Source organism: Ambystoma mexicanum, chromosome 11 (genome assembly GCF_040938575.1).
Source record: "Ambystoma mexicanum isolate Mex_15411 chromosome 11, UKY_AmexF1_1, whole genome shotgun sequence".
NCBI lineage: Eukaryota > Metazoa > Chordata > Amphibia > Caudata > Ambystomatidae > Ambystoma > Ambystoma mexicanum.
In genome coordinates this window covers 773534827-773551179 of record NC_090934.1, presented here as the reverse complement: position 1 = coordinate 773551179, position 16353 = coordinate 773534827, and the positions used below count along the sequence as shown (strand labels likewise).

At 47.6% G+C, this 16353-nt stretch overlaps 1 protein-coding gene across 10 annotated transcripts in view; it reads left to right on the top strand.

The window, feature by feature from the left end:
* The window catches only part of SCUBE2 (signal peptide, CUB domain and EGF like domain containing 2), a 1402698-nt gene that overhangs the window by 1045976 nt on the left and 340369 nt on the right, over positions 1–16353 (top strand). For 9 of the 10 annotated variants that reach the window (XM_069623684.1, XM_069623682.1, XM_069623685.1 and 6 more), the window contains one exon: positions 15571–15741. The exons of the other annotated variant lie outside the window; for it this stretch is intronic. In XM_069623684.1, coding sequence (XP_069479785.1) covers positions 15571–15741 — 171 coding nt within the window. The remainder of the gene's footprint in view (positions 1–15570; positions 15742–16353) is intronic. 10 annotated transcript variants of the gene reach the window in all.

The following is a 16353-nucleotide window of genomic DNA, read 5'->3' as shown; positions in this document are numbered from 1 at the left end:
TCTTATCTTTTTCTCCTGGAGGTGGCGGGTCTTCTGTCGACATCTCCTCTGTTTATTTTCTCGGGGGGGGGGGGGGGGTCATGAGACGGGGCTCTAGTCACGTCTTGGACCTGCGGCTGAGGAGCTCACGGATTGACTGCTCATCTGTGCGCCCCCTGGTGGCCAACCCTAATTGAATGTTTTACCTTGATTGAAGTAGTGCCACTGTTCTGTATCACGAACACCAACCTACATACACATGTGCTTAAGGTTTTTTGTTTGTAGATGACCCCTTTTTCCAACACCACTATGCAATGAAGAATCTCTCTTCTATCAGTGGTCACTTTTCACCCTATGTAGAGGGTATTCCTTGAAATCAGGGACTTCACTCTATTTAAGTGGCAAGACACTTTTTTCTGCTCAAGCACAAACCCAGATATTAATTTTACCATGGAAACCCCTATGCTTTAAGGCAGGGTCTGGGGAGGCATCGGGAGGATAGCTCAGCGGCCACGTGCTCGCCTTGGAATCAAGATGACCCAGAGCAACACAGGTTTGACGCCCGTGTCTGTTCTTAGAAACCGATCATATCAATAGGGAGCAGTTGGGAATTTCTTTTTTTATAAACCCCTCCCTTTTTAGGGTTGGCAAAATGGGGTCAGGGGGCAGCCAGGGCAGAAGGGGCAGGCAGATTCCTGTTGGAACTGACCCCCCCGTGGGTGGTTGTTTGGGGCTTTTTCGCAGGCTCGAGCATGGCAGAGACAGGGGTGCGGCAGCACCAATCCTGGGGGTTCAAATAGAGCCCTGGGGGTGAGGTGAACATAGATCTCTGCCTTGTCCTGCCGGAGTGTCGCCACAGTGCCTGCACCGCCGTCTGGAGCCCTCAAGAGCCGTCCTCAGAGTGCTTATCTTCTTATCTTCTTCCCTGCCCCGACTCGATCCTGCAGCTGGCGTTACCGCACTCCCGGATGAGGAAGAAGCCTGTTTGAGAATTTTGCCAGATCTTCGTGCCAGGGACATTGGTGCTGCAAGGTAAGGCGGGTCGGGTGGAGGGGCAGCGCCACGTGTGGTTATTTGACATTGGGACAAGGGCTGGGTGCGTTGCGCCGGGTGTGTGTTTTGCTGTGTGCTGATTTTCGCTTGCTTTGAAGTCATTACTGGAGTGTCTTAGGGCTGCGCACCAGTGTTGTTCAAACACTATAATTTCAGATTATGTTGTGGCGTTCTTGGTTTGTTTGGGGCATTGTTTCTCCAGTTGAGAAGGGGCATATTTGCCATTGCATATGGAGAGGGGGGAATAAGCATTGAGTTGCGGAAAGAAAACACTGGTTGGCTTTTGTTTGTTGCCTGGGTTGTTTCACAGAGACACCATTAATAGGTTGCAGGGCGAGGCAGCTCGGAGAAGGAGACTTAGGTTACCACGGCAATGAGGCCCAGGGCTGGGAAGACATTTGTGTTTTTAGGAGGGCTGGTGCGAAAAGTTGTAAAGGGATCTGTAATTATATCTTTAAGGATTCTGTGGTTGTTTAAAAGGAGGGCTGCTGCGACGGGGTGGCTAAGAATCTGTGATTATTTTAAAAGCGAAGGTGTAACTAGGGGTAGGCAGTTTTTTCAGGCAAAGACTATATATATATCCCAGCAACAGTGCCTGCCATTATTGCTCTGCTGCAGGGCAAGGAGTTGGGATCAGTATTGGGATCACTCCCAAGCAGCCGGGGGGGGGGGTCAAGACAGGCAGAGATTTCTCAGTCTGGGGGGGTGTGACGGAGTCCGTCCCTTTATGGGAAGTAAAATATGGACATTAGCCTTCAGGAAGACCAGGAAGGCACAGAGATAGGGGCTTTCCTCTAATGTTGATGATTCTTTTTGTGTTACCTAGGAGACGTCTCGAGGAGAGGAGAGGCCGGAGGACGACGGTTACGCCTGGGCGTATTAGACGATCCGGAGAGAGAAAAACAAAAGAAAAAAAAGATTCCTGTTGTTAGTCCTGAGGTGCCGTTGCACGAAGGAAAGTCCACGTTCGAGTTATTACGGCAACCGGTTGTCGCCGCATACAGTTTCAGAGCCGAGAGCTTGACGAAACAGCGCCGGCATCGGTGTCATTACAAAGTAGCCGAAGGGGGCGTGTGCTGCGCAGCGGAGCCGGCGAGGAAGACAGCTGATCTCCCAGCCGCCGGGTGAGCCTTGTTGAATGCGGTCAGCAAGGAGAGTCTGAGGAAACGGAGTCAGCGACGTTGAAGGGAGAAGACCAGCTGACAAGGAGATACCGAGGGGAAGAGAAGGCAGATCGCGGGAGACTCCGCTGGAAGACATCAAAAGCGCACTTTGCTACGAAGGTACGTGGAGTTCCGAGAGAGAGAGAAAGGGCAAAGGAGGAGATCATATGGGCATGGAGTAATGCAGAGGAGATATAGTAGGCTGCGGGGTGACAAGAAGAGTCTGAAAGGCTGTCTACCCCGGAGCGGCTGTTATAAAACGTATGGGGAATGTAGTTAAGAAAGCCCATCGATACGGACTTCCAATGAACCATTCATTAAGAGGACCCAAATAGAAAAGGAAGTTAAGAGACACCTACAGGGCAAGAAAGGAAGAGCCAAGACTAGAGACAGTGCAAGAACCTGGGAAAGACATTTAGAGACTTACCGGAGAATAAGAGCCCTAGAGTGTTTTACAAGAAGGAAGTTAAGAGACACAGTGCAAGAAAGGGAGAGCAAAAACTAGAAACAGTGCAAGAAAGAAAGAGCAAACGACCTGGGAAAGACATTTAGAGACTTACCTGAGAGAAGAGTCCTAGAGTGTTCTACCGGAAGGCCTCGGCTTCAAGCTACTGCAAAGGGAAACGTATCCTTCTCAACCTTGAAAGAAAAATAGAAACCAGTTGTTAGAATTAAAAAAAAGAGGATTCTCGTTGTAATTCTCAAAACCTACGTATTGGCTCTGAGTTTCATTCATGTTTTAAGTAATAACATGTCACAAGTGGTGTCAGAAGTGGGATACTGAGAACGTCATGGAGGACCTCATTAAGACCCTTTCTGAGGGACAACAGATGCTACAACAAGCCATACAAATGCAGAATCAGCAAGCACAAGCAGATAGATTAGCATTCCAACAGGCCTTACAAATGCAACAAGCGCAGTTGTTGGAAGTCACCAATATCAGAAATAATCCTCAAGTCCCTACTTCCGTTCTACAGAAATACTCAGCAGGAGAAGACCCTGCACATTTCTTCGTGAACTTCGAGAGGGTTGCCAGAAATGCCCAATGGCCTGCCGAGAGATGGTGCCACTACATCGCACCATTGATGACCGGGGAGATGCAGTCAGCTTACCAGACAGCAAATCCCACGGGGGATACCACTTATGGAGATATGAAGAAGGTGGTTCTAGAACGTATGGGACAAGATGAGGAGACTTATCGTATCAAGTTCAGAGAGGTTAGACTGGGAGAAGGGGAGACCCCCAGACAGATGTTCTACCGAGTGAAGGAACTGGCTGAGAAGTGGTTACAACCCACTATGTCCGCACCGGCTGAGATCTTGGAAAAGGTCATCTTAGAGCAATTCATAGAAGGACTACCCGGCCCAGTACAACGATGGGTCAAACAACACCATCGATTGTCATTGTTAGAGGCAGTAGAAGTAGCGGCGGCGTATCAAAAGGCAGGACAGGGCCGGGTGTTGACCTCGGCTCCTAGTTATAAACCACACGTCGTGGTGAATAAACTTACACCCCAACCAAGATGGCCTCATTCTATGTTGAGGAAACCCGAAGGGGAGAACGTACGGATCAGACCTAGCAGTGAGGGACCCTCGAACTATCGTACAGCGACAACGTCTATTCGAGGCCCACAGTGCTTCGATTGTGGAGAATGGGGACATCTCGCCAGATTCTGTCCAAAGAAACCGAAACCTGAACCAATGGATGTGAGTGTTCTAGAATCTATGAAGGAAAGAGACTACCCGGAAACTATACACGGAAGACAGTCTCAATATTTATATACCTGTGAGGCGGAGGTCGACGGGAAGCCTACCACTGCCCTAGTTGATTCCGGAAGTCTACAGACAGCGGTGACTGCAGACCTGGTAGGTGAAGGTCCGCATTCAGCAGGGGAAATTCCTATTAGATGTGTGCATGGGGATATAAAGACGTACCCGGCAAGAAAGGTACAGATTAAGGTGGGTGGAGAAACAGTCGGAGTGAAAGCAGCAGTGTTACCCAGTCTACCGAAACCCTTACTAATTGGCTCCGATCTACCGAAATTCTCTAAACTAATTCATGAGATTGAGAAGAGCTGGTGGGAAATGGCCCCTTTTCATGGAGAAGAAATAACCTCCCCGTACACCAAACCTCAGCAGAGTCGGAAACTAAGGAGGAAAATGAAGGAGGAGTGGAGAACTAAGAATGTGTGTCCAGTATCCGTAGATTGGAGGTTAGATGAGGAGGGCGATAGTTTCAGAACAGCTCAGGACCTAGATCCATTACTCCAATATGCTCGGGAGCGGGCTAAAGAAGTTTCACCTGGAGAAGGTCCCCATTTCATCAAAGAAAAAGGACTATTGTATAGAGTGAGCAAAACCAGGAGTGGGGAGGTGTTGAAGCAGTTGGTGGTCCCAAGCAAATATTATAAGACGGTACTAGAGGTCGCACATGTACAGATCGGTGAGGGACATCTCGGAACCGAAAAGACTTCTAAGAAGATTTTAGATCGATTCTACTGGCCCGGGATATACCAGCAGGTGGCTAGATTTTGTCAGTCATGTGAGGAGTGTCAAAAGAAAAATAGAGCGAACATCAAGAAGGCACCTCTGCAACCTATGCCGTTGGTACTTGAACCCTTCAGCCGGATAGGAATTGATGTTGTCGGACCACTGGAACCGACCAGAAGAGGTCATAAATATATACTGGTTATCGTAGACTATGCTACAAGGTATCCGGAGGCTTTTCCCCTAAAGGCAACAAATACACAACAAATATGTGATGTCCTAGTTCCCTTCATTGGAAGAGTGGGAATTCCTAAAGAAATTGTCACGGACCGTGGAACCAACTTCATGTCCAACGTTTTGAAGCAAGTCTGTGAAACCCTCAAAATTGAGCATTTAAAGACAGCAGTCTATCATCCACAGACTGATGGTTTAGTGGAACGCTATAACCAAACGATCAAACAAATGTTACGGAAGACAACCTCGCCAGAAAATAAAGACTGGGACAGAATGCTACCCTGGATATTGATGTCCTTGAGGAACACTCCCCAGTCATCAACAGGGTTTTCGCCCTTCGAACTGTTGTTCGGAAGACCGGTAAGGACTCTGTTAGATGTGTTGAAGGAAAACTGGGAAGAGCAGTTAGAAAATGAGGTGTCATTGACCGAATACGCCGCCCAACTGCGGGAGAGGATAGAGAAATTGCAGGCTACAGCTAGCAATAACCTCCTACAAGCCCAGATAAACCAAGAAAGATATTACAATCAAAAGGCCCAGCTCCGTACCTTTAAAATAGGAGATCAGGTCTTGGTACTACTGCCCACTTCGGACAATAAGATGTTGGCTACCTGGAAGGGGCCTTTTGAAATTCAAGAGGTTTTAGGACCATTAACTTACAAGGTGAAACAACCGGGTACGAGGCTGTCGTGCCAGACATATCATGTGAATTTATTAAAAAAGTGGATACCACCCATTCAACCTATCGCTATGGTTTATAGTGATCCCACATCAGAAGAACATTTTCCCCAACTTAAGGAAAGAATAGGAATTGAAAGTTTGAACATCAATCCTGAACTGAAGTCTGATGAAAGGTCTGAGCTGAACCATCTCTTGCAAGAGTTTGCGGAAATCTTCTCTTCTCTTCCAGGGAGAACTGATCTAACATGTCATCACATAACAACCAAACCTGGATCTATCGTTCGTCTCAGACCCTACCGAATCCCTGAATCAAAGATACAAGCTATCAATCAAGAAGTGAAGGAAATGTTAGATTTAGGGATCATCGAACCGTCATATAGTGATTGGAGTTCTCCGGTGGTCTTAGTACCGAAAGCAGATGGCACCGTAAGATTTTGTATGGACTTCCGGAAAGTAAACGAAGTTTCCAAATTTGATGCCTACCCAATGCCACGAATAGAGGACCTCTTGAACAACCTGGGGAAGGCCAAGTTTCTAACTACCATCGATCTAACCAAAGGGTATTGGCAGATTCCGTTGTTACCATCGGACAAAGAAAAGACGGCGTTTGCAACACCTACTGGGTTATATCAATTCACAGTACTACCTTTTGGCCTACATGGGGCTCCGGCAACCTTTCAGAGGTTGATGAACCACCTAGTAAAAGGACATGAAAGTTATGTCGGAGCATATTTGGATGACATTATCATTTACAGTCAGAGCTGGGAGGAGCATCTAATACATTTACGGAAGATGTTTGAGACCCTGAGAGGGGCCGGATTGCACATAAACCCAAAGAAAACCCATATGGCAACCTTTCGTACGAAGTATCTGGGGTATTACGTGGGACAAGGGATGATAAAGCCACAAGAAGAGAAAGTGAAGGCCATTAAGCAATTAAAATTCCCTGAGACCCCGAAGCAAGTAAGGGCGTTTCTGGGGTTTGTGGGGTATTACAGAAGATTTATCCCACATTTTTCCTCGTTGGCTTCCCCTTTAACAGACCTGTTGAGGAAAACCGCTGGGAACAGAAAAGCTTGGAAAACGGATGAAACCATTGGGGCCTTTAATGGTTTAAAAGAAGCGCTAACCAAGCAGGCAGTTTTACACTGTCCTGATTTTAGTGTACCATTTATTCTACAAACTGATGCCTCGGGTACAGGTCTGGGGGCAGTACTTTACCAAAAGGAAGGAGAAAGAGAAAGGCCTATCCTATTCATAAGTAGGAAGTTACTACCGCATGAACTAAGCTACCCAACCATCGAGAAGGAATGTTTGGCAGTCAAATGGGCCATTGAAACACTTAGGTATTACCTACTCGGTCGAGAGTTTACACTGATAACTGACCATGCACCGTTAGTTTGGCTATCTTGAAACAAAGACTCGAACCAACGAGTGTTGAGGTGGTTCCTTTCCCTTCAGCCCTTCTCATTTAAAACTATTCACCAACCGGGGAAGATGCTTTCACGAGCCGATTTCTTGTCCAGAGCAGAAACCCTTCCCGAGCGTAAGGGCTTAGGAGAGGGGGTGTGACGGAGTCCGTCCCTTTATGGGAAGTAAAATATGGACATTAGCCTTCAGGAAGACCAGGAAGGCACAGAGATAGGGGCTTTCCTCTAATGTTGATGATTCTTTTTGTGTTACCTAGGAGACGTCTCGAGGAGAGGAGAGGCCGGAGGACGACGGTTACGCCTGGGCGTATTAGACGATCCGGAGAGAGAAAAACAAAAGAAAAAAAAGATTCCTGTTGTTAGTCCTGAGGTGCCGTTGCACGAAGGAAAGTCCACGTTCGAGTTATTACGGCAACCGGTTGTCGCCGCATACAGTTTCAGAGCCGAGAGCTTGACGAAACAGCGCCGGCATCGGTGTCATTACAAAGTAGCCGAAGGGGGCGTGTGCTGCGCAGCGGAGCCGGCGAGGAAGACAGCTGATCTCCCAGCCGCCGGGTGAGCCTTGTTGAATGCGGTCAGCAAGGAGAGTCTGAGGAAACGGAGTCAGCGACGTTGAAGGGAGAAGACCAGCTGACAAGGAGATACCGAGGGGAAGAGAAGGCAGATCGCGGGAGACTCCGCTGGAAGACATCAAAAGCGCACTTTGCTACGAAGGTACGTGGAGTTCCGAGAGAGAGAGAAAGGGCAAAGGAGGAGATCATATGGGCATGGAGTAATGCAGAGGAGATATAGTAGGCTGCGGGGTGACAAGAAGAGTCTGAAAGGCTGTCTACCCCGGAGCGGCTGTTATAAAACGTATGGGGAATGTAGTTAAGAAAGCCCATCGATACGGACTTCCAATGAACCATTCATTAAGAGGACCCAAATAGAAAAGGAAGTTAAGAGACACCTACAGGGCAAGAAAGGAAGAGCCAAGACTAGAGACAGTGCAAGAACCTGGGAAAGACATTTAGAGACTTACCGGAGAATAAGAGCCCTAGAGTGTTTTACAAGAAGGAAGTTAAGAGACACAGTGCAAGAAAGGGAGAGCAAAAACTAGAAACAGTGCAAGAAAGAAAGAGCAAACGACCTGGGAAAGACATTTAGAGACTTACCTGAGAGAAGAGTCCTAGAGTGTTCTACCGGAAGGCCTCGGCTTCAAGCTACTGCAAAGGGAAACGTATCCTTCTCAACCTTGAAAGAAAAATAGAAACCAGTTGTTAGAATTAAAAAAAAGAGGATTCTCGTTGTAATTCTCAAAACCTACGTATTGGCTCTGAGTTTCATTCATGTTTTAAGTAATAACATGTCACAGGGGGACACAGTGGAACCCCTGCCCTCTAGCCCACAAAGGGAAAATGTGACTCCTAGGGCAGCTTTCCCACCAGCAAAGAAGAGGAGGGGGGGAAGACCGCTTCACCCCCAGCAACAAGGATGGCAGCGGTGCAGGCCACACCCATGCAGCAGGCACTGTGAATATGCCAGGGAGCTCTGGGAATGACAGCAGGGGGAAGGATTGGGGGGGCCAAGTGACTTAGGCGGTCAGCACCCCATGGGCAGGGACAAATAATCCAACAACGAATACAGGAGGCATTGAGAATGTGGCGGTCCCAGGGATCCCTTGGTGACAGGGGGGGCCGGGTTAGGCAGGCTCATGGGGGGGCCGAATAATGGTCAGCGGTTGGGCTTCGGCTGGGGCTCCCCATTCACCGGTGCACAACGTGGGGTGATGGGGGGTGGTCTCCCAGATGAAGTTGTGAGGGTTAGCAGGGGGGCACCAACAGCAGGGCTGGATGACACCAGCCAGGATCGCCACAAGGGAAGCAACTGGTGGGAGACTGCACGATCAGGGCGAGCAGGTCCTTGGGGTTGGGAATGCTGCCTTACTGGGGACATCGGGTGGGCCGGGTTCCCCCACGGGATGGGCGTTGAGCACATATGGGTGGGGGGGAAACAGGTGAGCAGTCTGTTATCAGCGAGTGTGGGAAACAATGCAGGAGGGCTTGATAGCACAGTATACTGTAACAGCAGGCGTTGGGGCCACACTGGGGCAAACCTCTGCCCCAGTTCAGGCATCTGGCACAGGTATGCTGACCTGGCACATGCCTCTTGAAACCAAAGAGAAAATATGGAAGGAAAAATACATTGATATATTCTCGCTCTTGGACTACAGACTGGTAGAGGAGTGCAAGGAGATAGTGAGGGGAAGGACAAGAGATTTTATGTGGAAAGTCATTGGACAACTGGGTGACTGGCTTCTCAATATGCACAGCGGTATTATTTGAAAGATTTCTGGAACTTAGAAGTTGTGGTCATAAAATCACCTAATTTTTACTATGTATTATGATTGTAATTTTGGAGCTTGGTTGGTTGGTGTATGAGGAGAGATTTAGGAGTGCTAAGGCAGGGGGTTTTCACCTCACCCCAAAATGCCTGAGAATCAGAGATCTGCCCGATCTCGGCCATCGATACTGAAGGAGATAGTGGCAAAGGAGGTTCAGGGGACTTGTATGCTCTCTGCTGGGGATTGTCCCGAAAAAAGAGTGCGGTGGCTCAGTTGCAAGAAATGGGAAGAGGGGCACTGCTGGCAAAAGCGGACATTGCGGCCGCCTTCCAGTTGCTGCCAGTGCATCCTGAGGATTATCACCTGCTGGGGTTCCAAGTGGGAGGAAAATTCTACTATGACAAATGCTTACCAATGGGTACTCTATTTCATGCGCTTACTTTGAAAGATTTAGCACCTTTCTCGAACGGCTGGTCTAGGAGTGTAGTGGGGCAAATGTCTTGCATTACCTGGATGATTTCCTGTTCATGGGAGAGAGGGGTACTTGGGAGTGGGTACATTTCAGGAGGTGGCAGAAAAAATGGGTGGTCTCCTACTGCATTGTGTTTTCTGGGCATTGAGATTGACTGTGAGGCAGGGGAGTGCCATCTACCGGGTGATTTCAGGGGGGTGGTATCTGCCTGCCTGAAGGCCAAAAAGGTTACCTTTGGGCAGCTGCAGGGCCAGGTGGGTCAGCTGAATTTTGCTCACGGAATCATTCCGATGGGTAGGCCCTTCTCCCGTTCCATAGCAGGGGCGATGTCTGGCTTGAGAAAACCACATCACCACACCAGGCTGACCAAAGAAAAAAAACAGGACCTGGGGATTCGGGACCGTTTTCTGAGGGAGATAAACGGGGTGCAGGTTTTGCCTGAAGAAATGGTATGCACCGGCAGTTGGGCCTATACACAGATGCAGTAGGGAGCATGGGCTTTGGGGCAATCTTGGGCAACAAATGATGTGAATAGCGATGGCCAGACAGCTGGAAGAACGAGGGTCTGTGCTAAAACATAACATTTTTGGAACTCTTTCCCATCATTGTAGCACTATCAATATGGCGAGAGGAGCTAGGGGGCAAGAATGTATTGTTTTGGTCAGATAGTGTGTCAGTCTGCTCAATCAACAGCCAGAGGGCAACATGCCAGATGGTGTTGAAGTTGCTAAAGAGATTGGTGTTACTGTGCTTAAAAGCAAACATTTGCTTTCGGGCTAAGCATGTCCCAGGTGTTCTCAATAATGTGGCTGATGCTTTGTCCCGTTTTAAACTGCAGGAGATCCAGCGATGGTTACATGGGATGGACCTAGTGATGGAAAATTTCCCAGGGGCGCTTTGGGAGCTGGCTGTCTGGAATTAGCATCTCTGATAAATGTATCAGTATCACGGAGGACAAAGGGGACATTTGAGAGGTCATTTGGGGAATTAAGGGAATTTTGTGTGGGACAGAGTCTGGTAGATATTTTCTACAAGCATGCCACACAAAGTGTTCTGGGTCACCTACACACAGGGTGGACAATAATTGGGATGGCCAAAACAAAAATAATGGCTATTGGTTTGTTTGCAGGGCCGGCCTTCCACCGATTTTGCGATAAAGAAAGCATTAGCTGGTGGAGAAGATCGTGGCACCAGGGAGACATAGTAGGAGACCTCTGGACCCAAACAAGATAGCTGCATTAGTGCAGGTATTAGGGGGGGGATCTGCAGGGATGGCTTGGAAAGGACGCTTTCTAGAGTGGTTTTTGTTACACCATTCTTTGGGGCCTTTAGGATCTGTGAACTGCTGGGGGATCCACGACCAACTTTGCAGGAGGTTGGGTCAGGCACAATCATTTAAAGGGGGGGTGCTGGCACACATTTGGATTAGAAAATCAAAAACTGATCAGGAGGGAAAGGGGGCCAGGGTGACTGATGGCGCATACTATGGGGGACATCTGCCCAATAGAGGGGCTACAGGCATACTTGGGGTACAGGGGGGACCTGGCTGGCCCGCTATTCCTGCACACGGATGGGTCGTGCCTATCCAGGTACCATTTCAGAAAAATCTTTGAGAAGCATTGAAGGAGGCTGGGCTAGAGGGGGTTGGTTTTACCCTGCCTGCATACTTTTAGAATAGGGTCAGCCACCACAACTGCAGGCCATGGGTACGGTGAAGGACAAATTGGGCATTGGGGCAGTGGAAATCCCACGCTAACAGGCGTTTCATCTGACCACACCTCCTGTGTTAAGGGGCACAGAGGAGAGTGTGGTGCAGGTCATAGGTAGATTACAAAAAAGTGATCTTAAGCAGATTTCTAATGCCTGTTATTTTATTGTCATTTTTGAAGGAGATGGTGGGTGAAACCAGTGATATGGGTTGTGGGGCACTGGTTTGTATGGAGAATGGAGCAAAGGGTGCGAGAAAGACCTGCATTGCTATCGGGGTGGCGGTCATGGACATTCACTGGATTACTCGTGGAGGATTGCAAGTCGGCCAAGTGCCTTCATTGGTGGAAGGGCAAATAAGGAGGGGGATGCCAAGCCCTGTTTAGTTGATTTTGCACATGGTTTGAATGACCTGATGTGATTGGGAAGAAAGGAGCTCATCAAACATTTGACTTTGTTGTTTGCTTGGTTTGGTCAGGTCTGCCCTGGGGCATTGCTTGCTTGGTCTCTACTTATTTCCAGATTGTCCTGGGGTGCCCAGGGCCGACACGCCCGTTGATTATGTTGGCACAGAAATTGAACAGCAAACTAGTACGGTTGGCCGGCAGCCTGGGGCCCCTGCATATCACCAGGATCAGCCTTTTAAGGGGCCCGGGAACTTCTCACCTGGATGGGGTGTATCTGAAACAGTACGGTACGGAACTATTATGGCCTGGATAAGAAACTTTGCATGGGCTGGAGGGGGGCATGGACCAGTGGGTCTGGACCCCTGTGGCGGGTGGGGGAGGACTATGGGGACACTAAGATCCCTTTCCGGGGAACTCGGGAGGCAGAATGAGGGACTGTGACTGGAGGGTCCCAGTGGGGGAATGGGGTGGCGGGACTGGGGGGGCAGCTGGGCCTGTTAGATGTGGGCTGCCTCCCGTGAAAGGCATGGTGGGGAGGGGACAGGGAATTGTTTTTTTCCCAAAGTAGTACTAGTTTTTTTGAAGTGGCTAAAGCAGTAGTGGCAGATTTCAGTTTGTCGATTTGAAATAATCTCTTCACTTCACAGACCACATTTGTGGTGGGGCGTTTGGGAGTGGCATAAGTCAATATGATGTTTATCGCAGTAGTATGAGTAGTCGAGATTTTTTGGTAGGTCCTTACAGAGCTTTACTAATGCAGTCAGCAAATAGTTAAGAGCACAATGTTGAGAGCCTGGGTGTTCTGAGGCGCCTTCACCACTGACTTGGATCTCCAGGCTCAAAAGGTCATCCCTATTTAGTTCTATATTTTGTTGGTCATCATTCTTAGTGGAATTCAAAAAAGAGAGTTTGGGGTGTCCAAGAGGTTCTTGTCCAATATGTGCATTTCTGGATAACGGACAGTAGATTGTCACTATTCACAACTTTCTTAAGAAAATCCTGTGAGTCATGTCTCAAATACTTTCTCAAGGAGCCATTGTCCTGTGTGTTACTCTCTGGGGCCGCTGAAGCTCTAGTATGCGTTTCTTTACTATATGTTTGTTTATTGCCACTCTGTTCGCAAATGCAAAAGGAGGAACCATTTTTAACTAAGGTAAAGGATTGTAGGATACTGTCTGTTTTTGCTTCCCAGGCAGGAAAAAGATGATGCTAGGTCTGCTCTCAATTGACCTTCAGATGTGTTATCACCAGGTTTGTTGGGGTGAAAGAAATGTCTGAATTTTAACCGAGGTAAGCAACAATTTTGGTGTTACTACTTAGTTCCGAACATAGTCTTAGTGTGGCAGGACCTTGGGTGTCTGAATGAATGGGGGAGAGCTTCCAAAAACAGTAGTGTAGGGACTGTGGGACTTAACGCACAGGAGGTAGCCAAGGAATCGGTTGTCCTGAATCCAGGACCATGTGGCCGGAAACGGGTAGTTCTACTGTCCAATGCGCCATACCTCCTGCGAGGTGATGGTGAAGCATTGTGTCCGCTTCAAGTGTCATAATTGTGCTGCTTCATTGCGCTTTAAATACTGTCAGCTGTGCAGCTCAAAAGGCATCCAGCCCTACAGTCAATGCAATGAAGATCACAGCTTCCGCAACAGAAAGCACTAAAGAAAGAAGATGTTTATGTCAGCTAAGCGCTGTTTCAGTGCAACAGTGCGCTTCAAGTCCAATCAGCTATGCGGCTGAAAAGGGCATCCAGCCCTGCAGCCACTGAAATGGAGATCACGGCTTCCTCACCATAAAGGACTGAGGAAAGAAGGTGCGTGGTTCAGGTAAGACTTTCAGGTTTGACTTTCATATTGAAGCCTTTGGGCTCCAGTGTCCTGTGGTTGCTCTGTAGTACTGCTTGTGGTGGGATGGTCCTTCGTTTGGGGCGGGGGTCCACTTTCCCAGGCAGGCTTGTCTTTATCTACTGTTTACTTGCTGGGTGGTGTACAGGTTTCTGGCCCAATTTCCAGTTAGTGTGCCCAGCGAAACCAATTTCGTGGAGTCTGTCTGTTTTTGTGACATATAAGATACTTTTATAATCGCATACAATTTCATCATTAAACATTATAGTACATAATGGAATGGCTGCAGGATTCCTACTTTTCCCTTATGAACCAAGTCATTCTGTAGATTGAGATTAGAAAATGGAAACCAGAGGGTAATGGGTAGCTCGACATTAGAAGCATGTAATTGGAACAATGCTACGCACTGCTGTTCAGCTGTGTTACATATTCACTTGACACAGATTTACAGCGCGGGGTCACAGCCTCAAATCAACGATTTTGGTGAAGGGTCGAAGTAGGGACTTGGAGCAATCAGCAAATTCAGATAATTTAAGTGGGTACCTTCTCCTCGCACCATTCAAGTTTACACGCGGTATTCTTACATTGTCTTATTTTCCGCTAATAGATTTACAAAAAGAGCCGTGGGCCCAATGTTGAAAAAAGTAAAACATAGACTTGAATGCCGAGTTTTTTTGTCCACTCTAATTTACGTCTGACTTGTGGCAGAACCCCAAACGCGGCCGCCTTCATTCGCCATTATCAAAGGAGGAGGCTGCGAAATTCTCCAATGAGGGGGAAAGTGCTACCCCCGCTGCGAGAGTTGCCTGTGCCCTGAAAGTGCATAAATCCCCAGGACACATGGCTGCTCAGCGTGACCCGAGTCTCTGAACAGTTACACAGTAATAACTTCAAGGACGCCACGGGAATCGATTTGCATCCGCTGTTAGCGATTTCTTCTTGAAAACTCAGGGCATGGTTCTTAGGAAAATGGTTAGTTGGTGGACCATTGACCTCTTTTATTGGGTTCACCGCCGCCAACCGAGGTGCCATAGTGTTCGTCTATTGCAAGGGGGAACTCAAAGGAATAGCCAGTAAACGTCTTTGTAACCATTAATCTTGGCTCCCCGCGGGTTGCCCCTTTTTGCATTACAAAAGCTTTCACATACTTTTTTTTCTTAAATTAAAAAGAAAACAGCTGCATGAGATTTAAGAATGGGGTTTTAATGGTCGTTGAAGCCCAACAAAGACCTGCGCTGGCAAATGAAGTGCACTGAAGGCAATTGGTTCTTTTGTTAGTTGGGAGAAAAACAAGCAGGTTTCCGAAGCAGGGGAAAGGAAACAGAAAGAATTCTGAGTTTAACTTCTTTTCAAGAAACTTGTTTTTAAACCGTTTTAGTTTAGACAATTAAGGATTTTAGTAAATGCTTCCAACACTTTTACTTTGCAATGAACTTAGTTTGTAAAATATTAAAGTAATCGCAGTGTCTACATATATATATATATATTCAAAACATCGGGATGTTTAGATGGCTAACGGTTTTTGCATTTTTGTGTCGAGGGGGGTGTTTTGTCCACACTATTTCTTTTCTACTGTTGGGCCCAGTTGAATAATTTAGCTGTGTAGATCATTCATCTTTCAGTAGACGTTTTTGTTCAAGTTAAGTCTTTTGAAAGCAGTTCTAAAGTATCACTTAAACTATGGACTGCCCCTCCACCGGCTCACTCCTATCCCTCCCGCACCCTCCCCACTGCTCTGTCCCTGTTGTGAGGTCACTTCAAAGATTTTTGCTGACCGTTGTATTTTTTTGCTAGTCAGCTGCAATGTTGGAACATACTATGATGGGGAGCAGGAGCAATGCATTTTATGCCCCAATGGAACATACCAAGACGAGGAAGGGCAAGTAACATGTGAAAGTTGCCCACGTACAGACAGCCATGGAACCCAAAAGGCAACAGGTGCTCGCAACATGTCTGAGTGTGGAGGTGAGTACTGCATCTGCCGATCATGTGTACAGCACCACATATAACGTGGTCTCTGTCTTGAGTAGCCGCTGATGTTCATTTTTCCTGTTCAATGTGTCTGAATGTATATTTGTTTCAAAGCTTAAATTATGAACTTGTGGTGTGACATTAGGCAGGCCGGTTTGGCTGCAAGTCTCGAGGGTGCGTCTTTCTAATCCGGAGCCATCCTTCTGCAATTAATTGGTTTCAGGTGCCCAAAACCAATTCCTTCAGTTGAAGTTAACCATGATTACAGCTCCTGAAAAGCACCTGTTTGTTAAATGAAAGCCTGGAATTATAAAGGTAGTGTACCTGTGACAGTGATCTGATCAACCTCTGCAACTTTGAAAGAACATGCACACCATAGGAACACTCGCCACACTGCTGCGTATCCTATCGTAGTGTTATGGGTAAGACTGGGACCAGAAATGCCACACCTCGGTTTAACTAGAACCAAAACTGAAATCGGTCTGATGGGGAAATGTCCTGTAGTGTCAGTTTTACATGATCGTGTGGGCAACGAGTGAAGACATAATTCCAAGTGGTTGAAATGCATAATCAGGACGTTTCAGCGCAGAAACATTATGAAAAAGG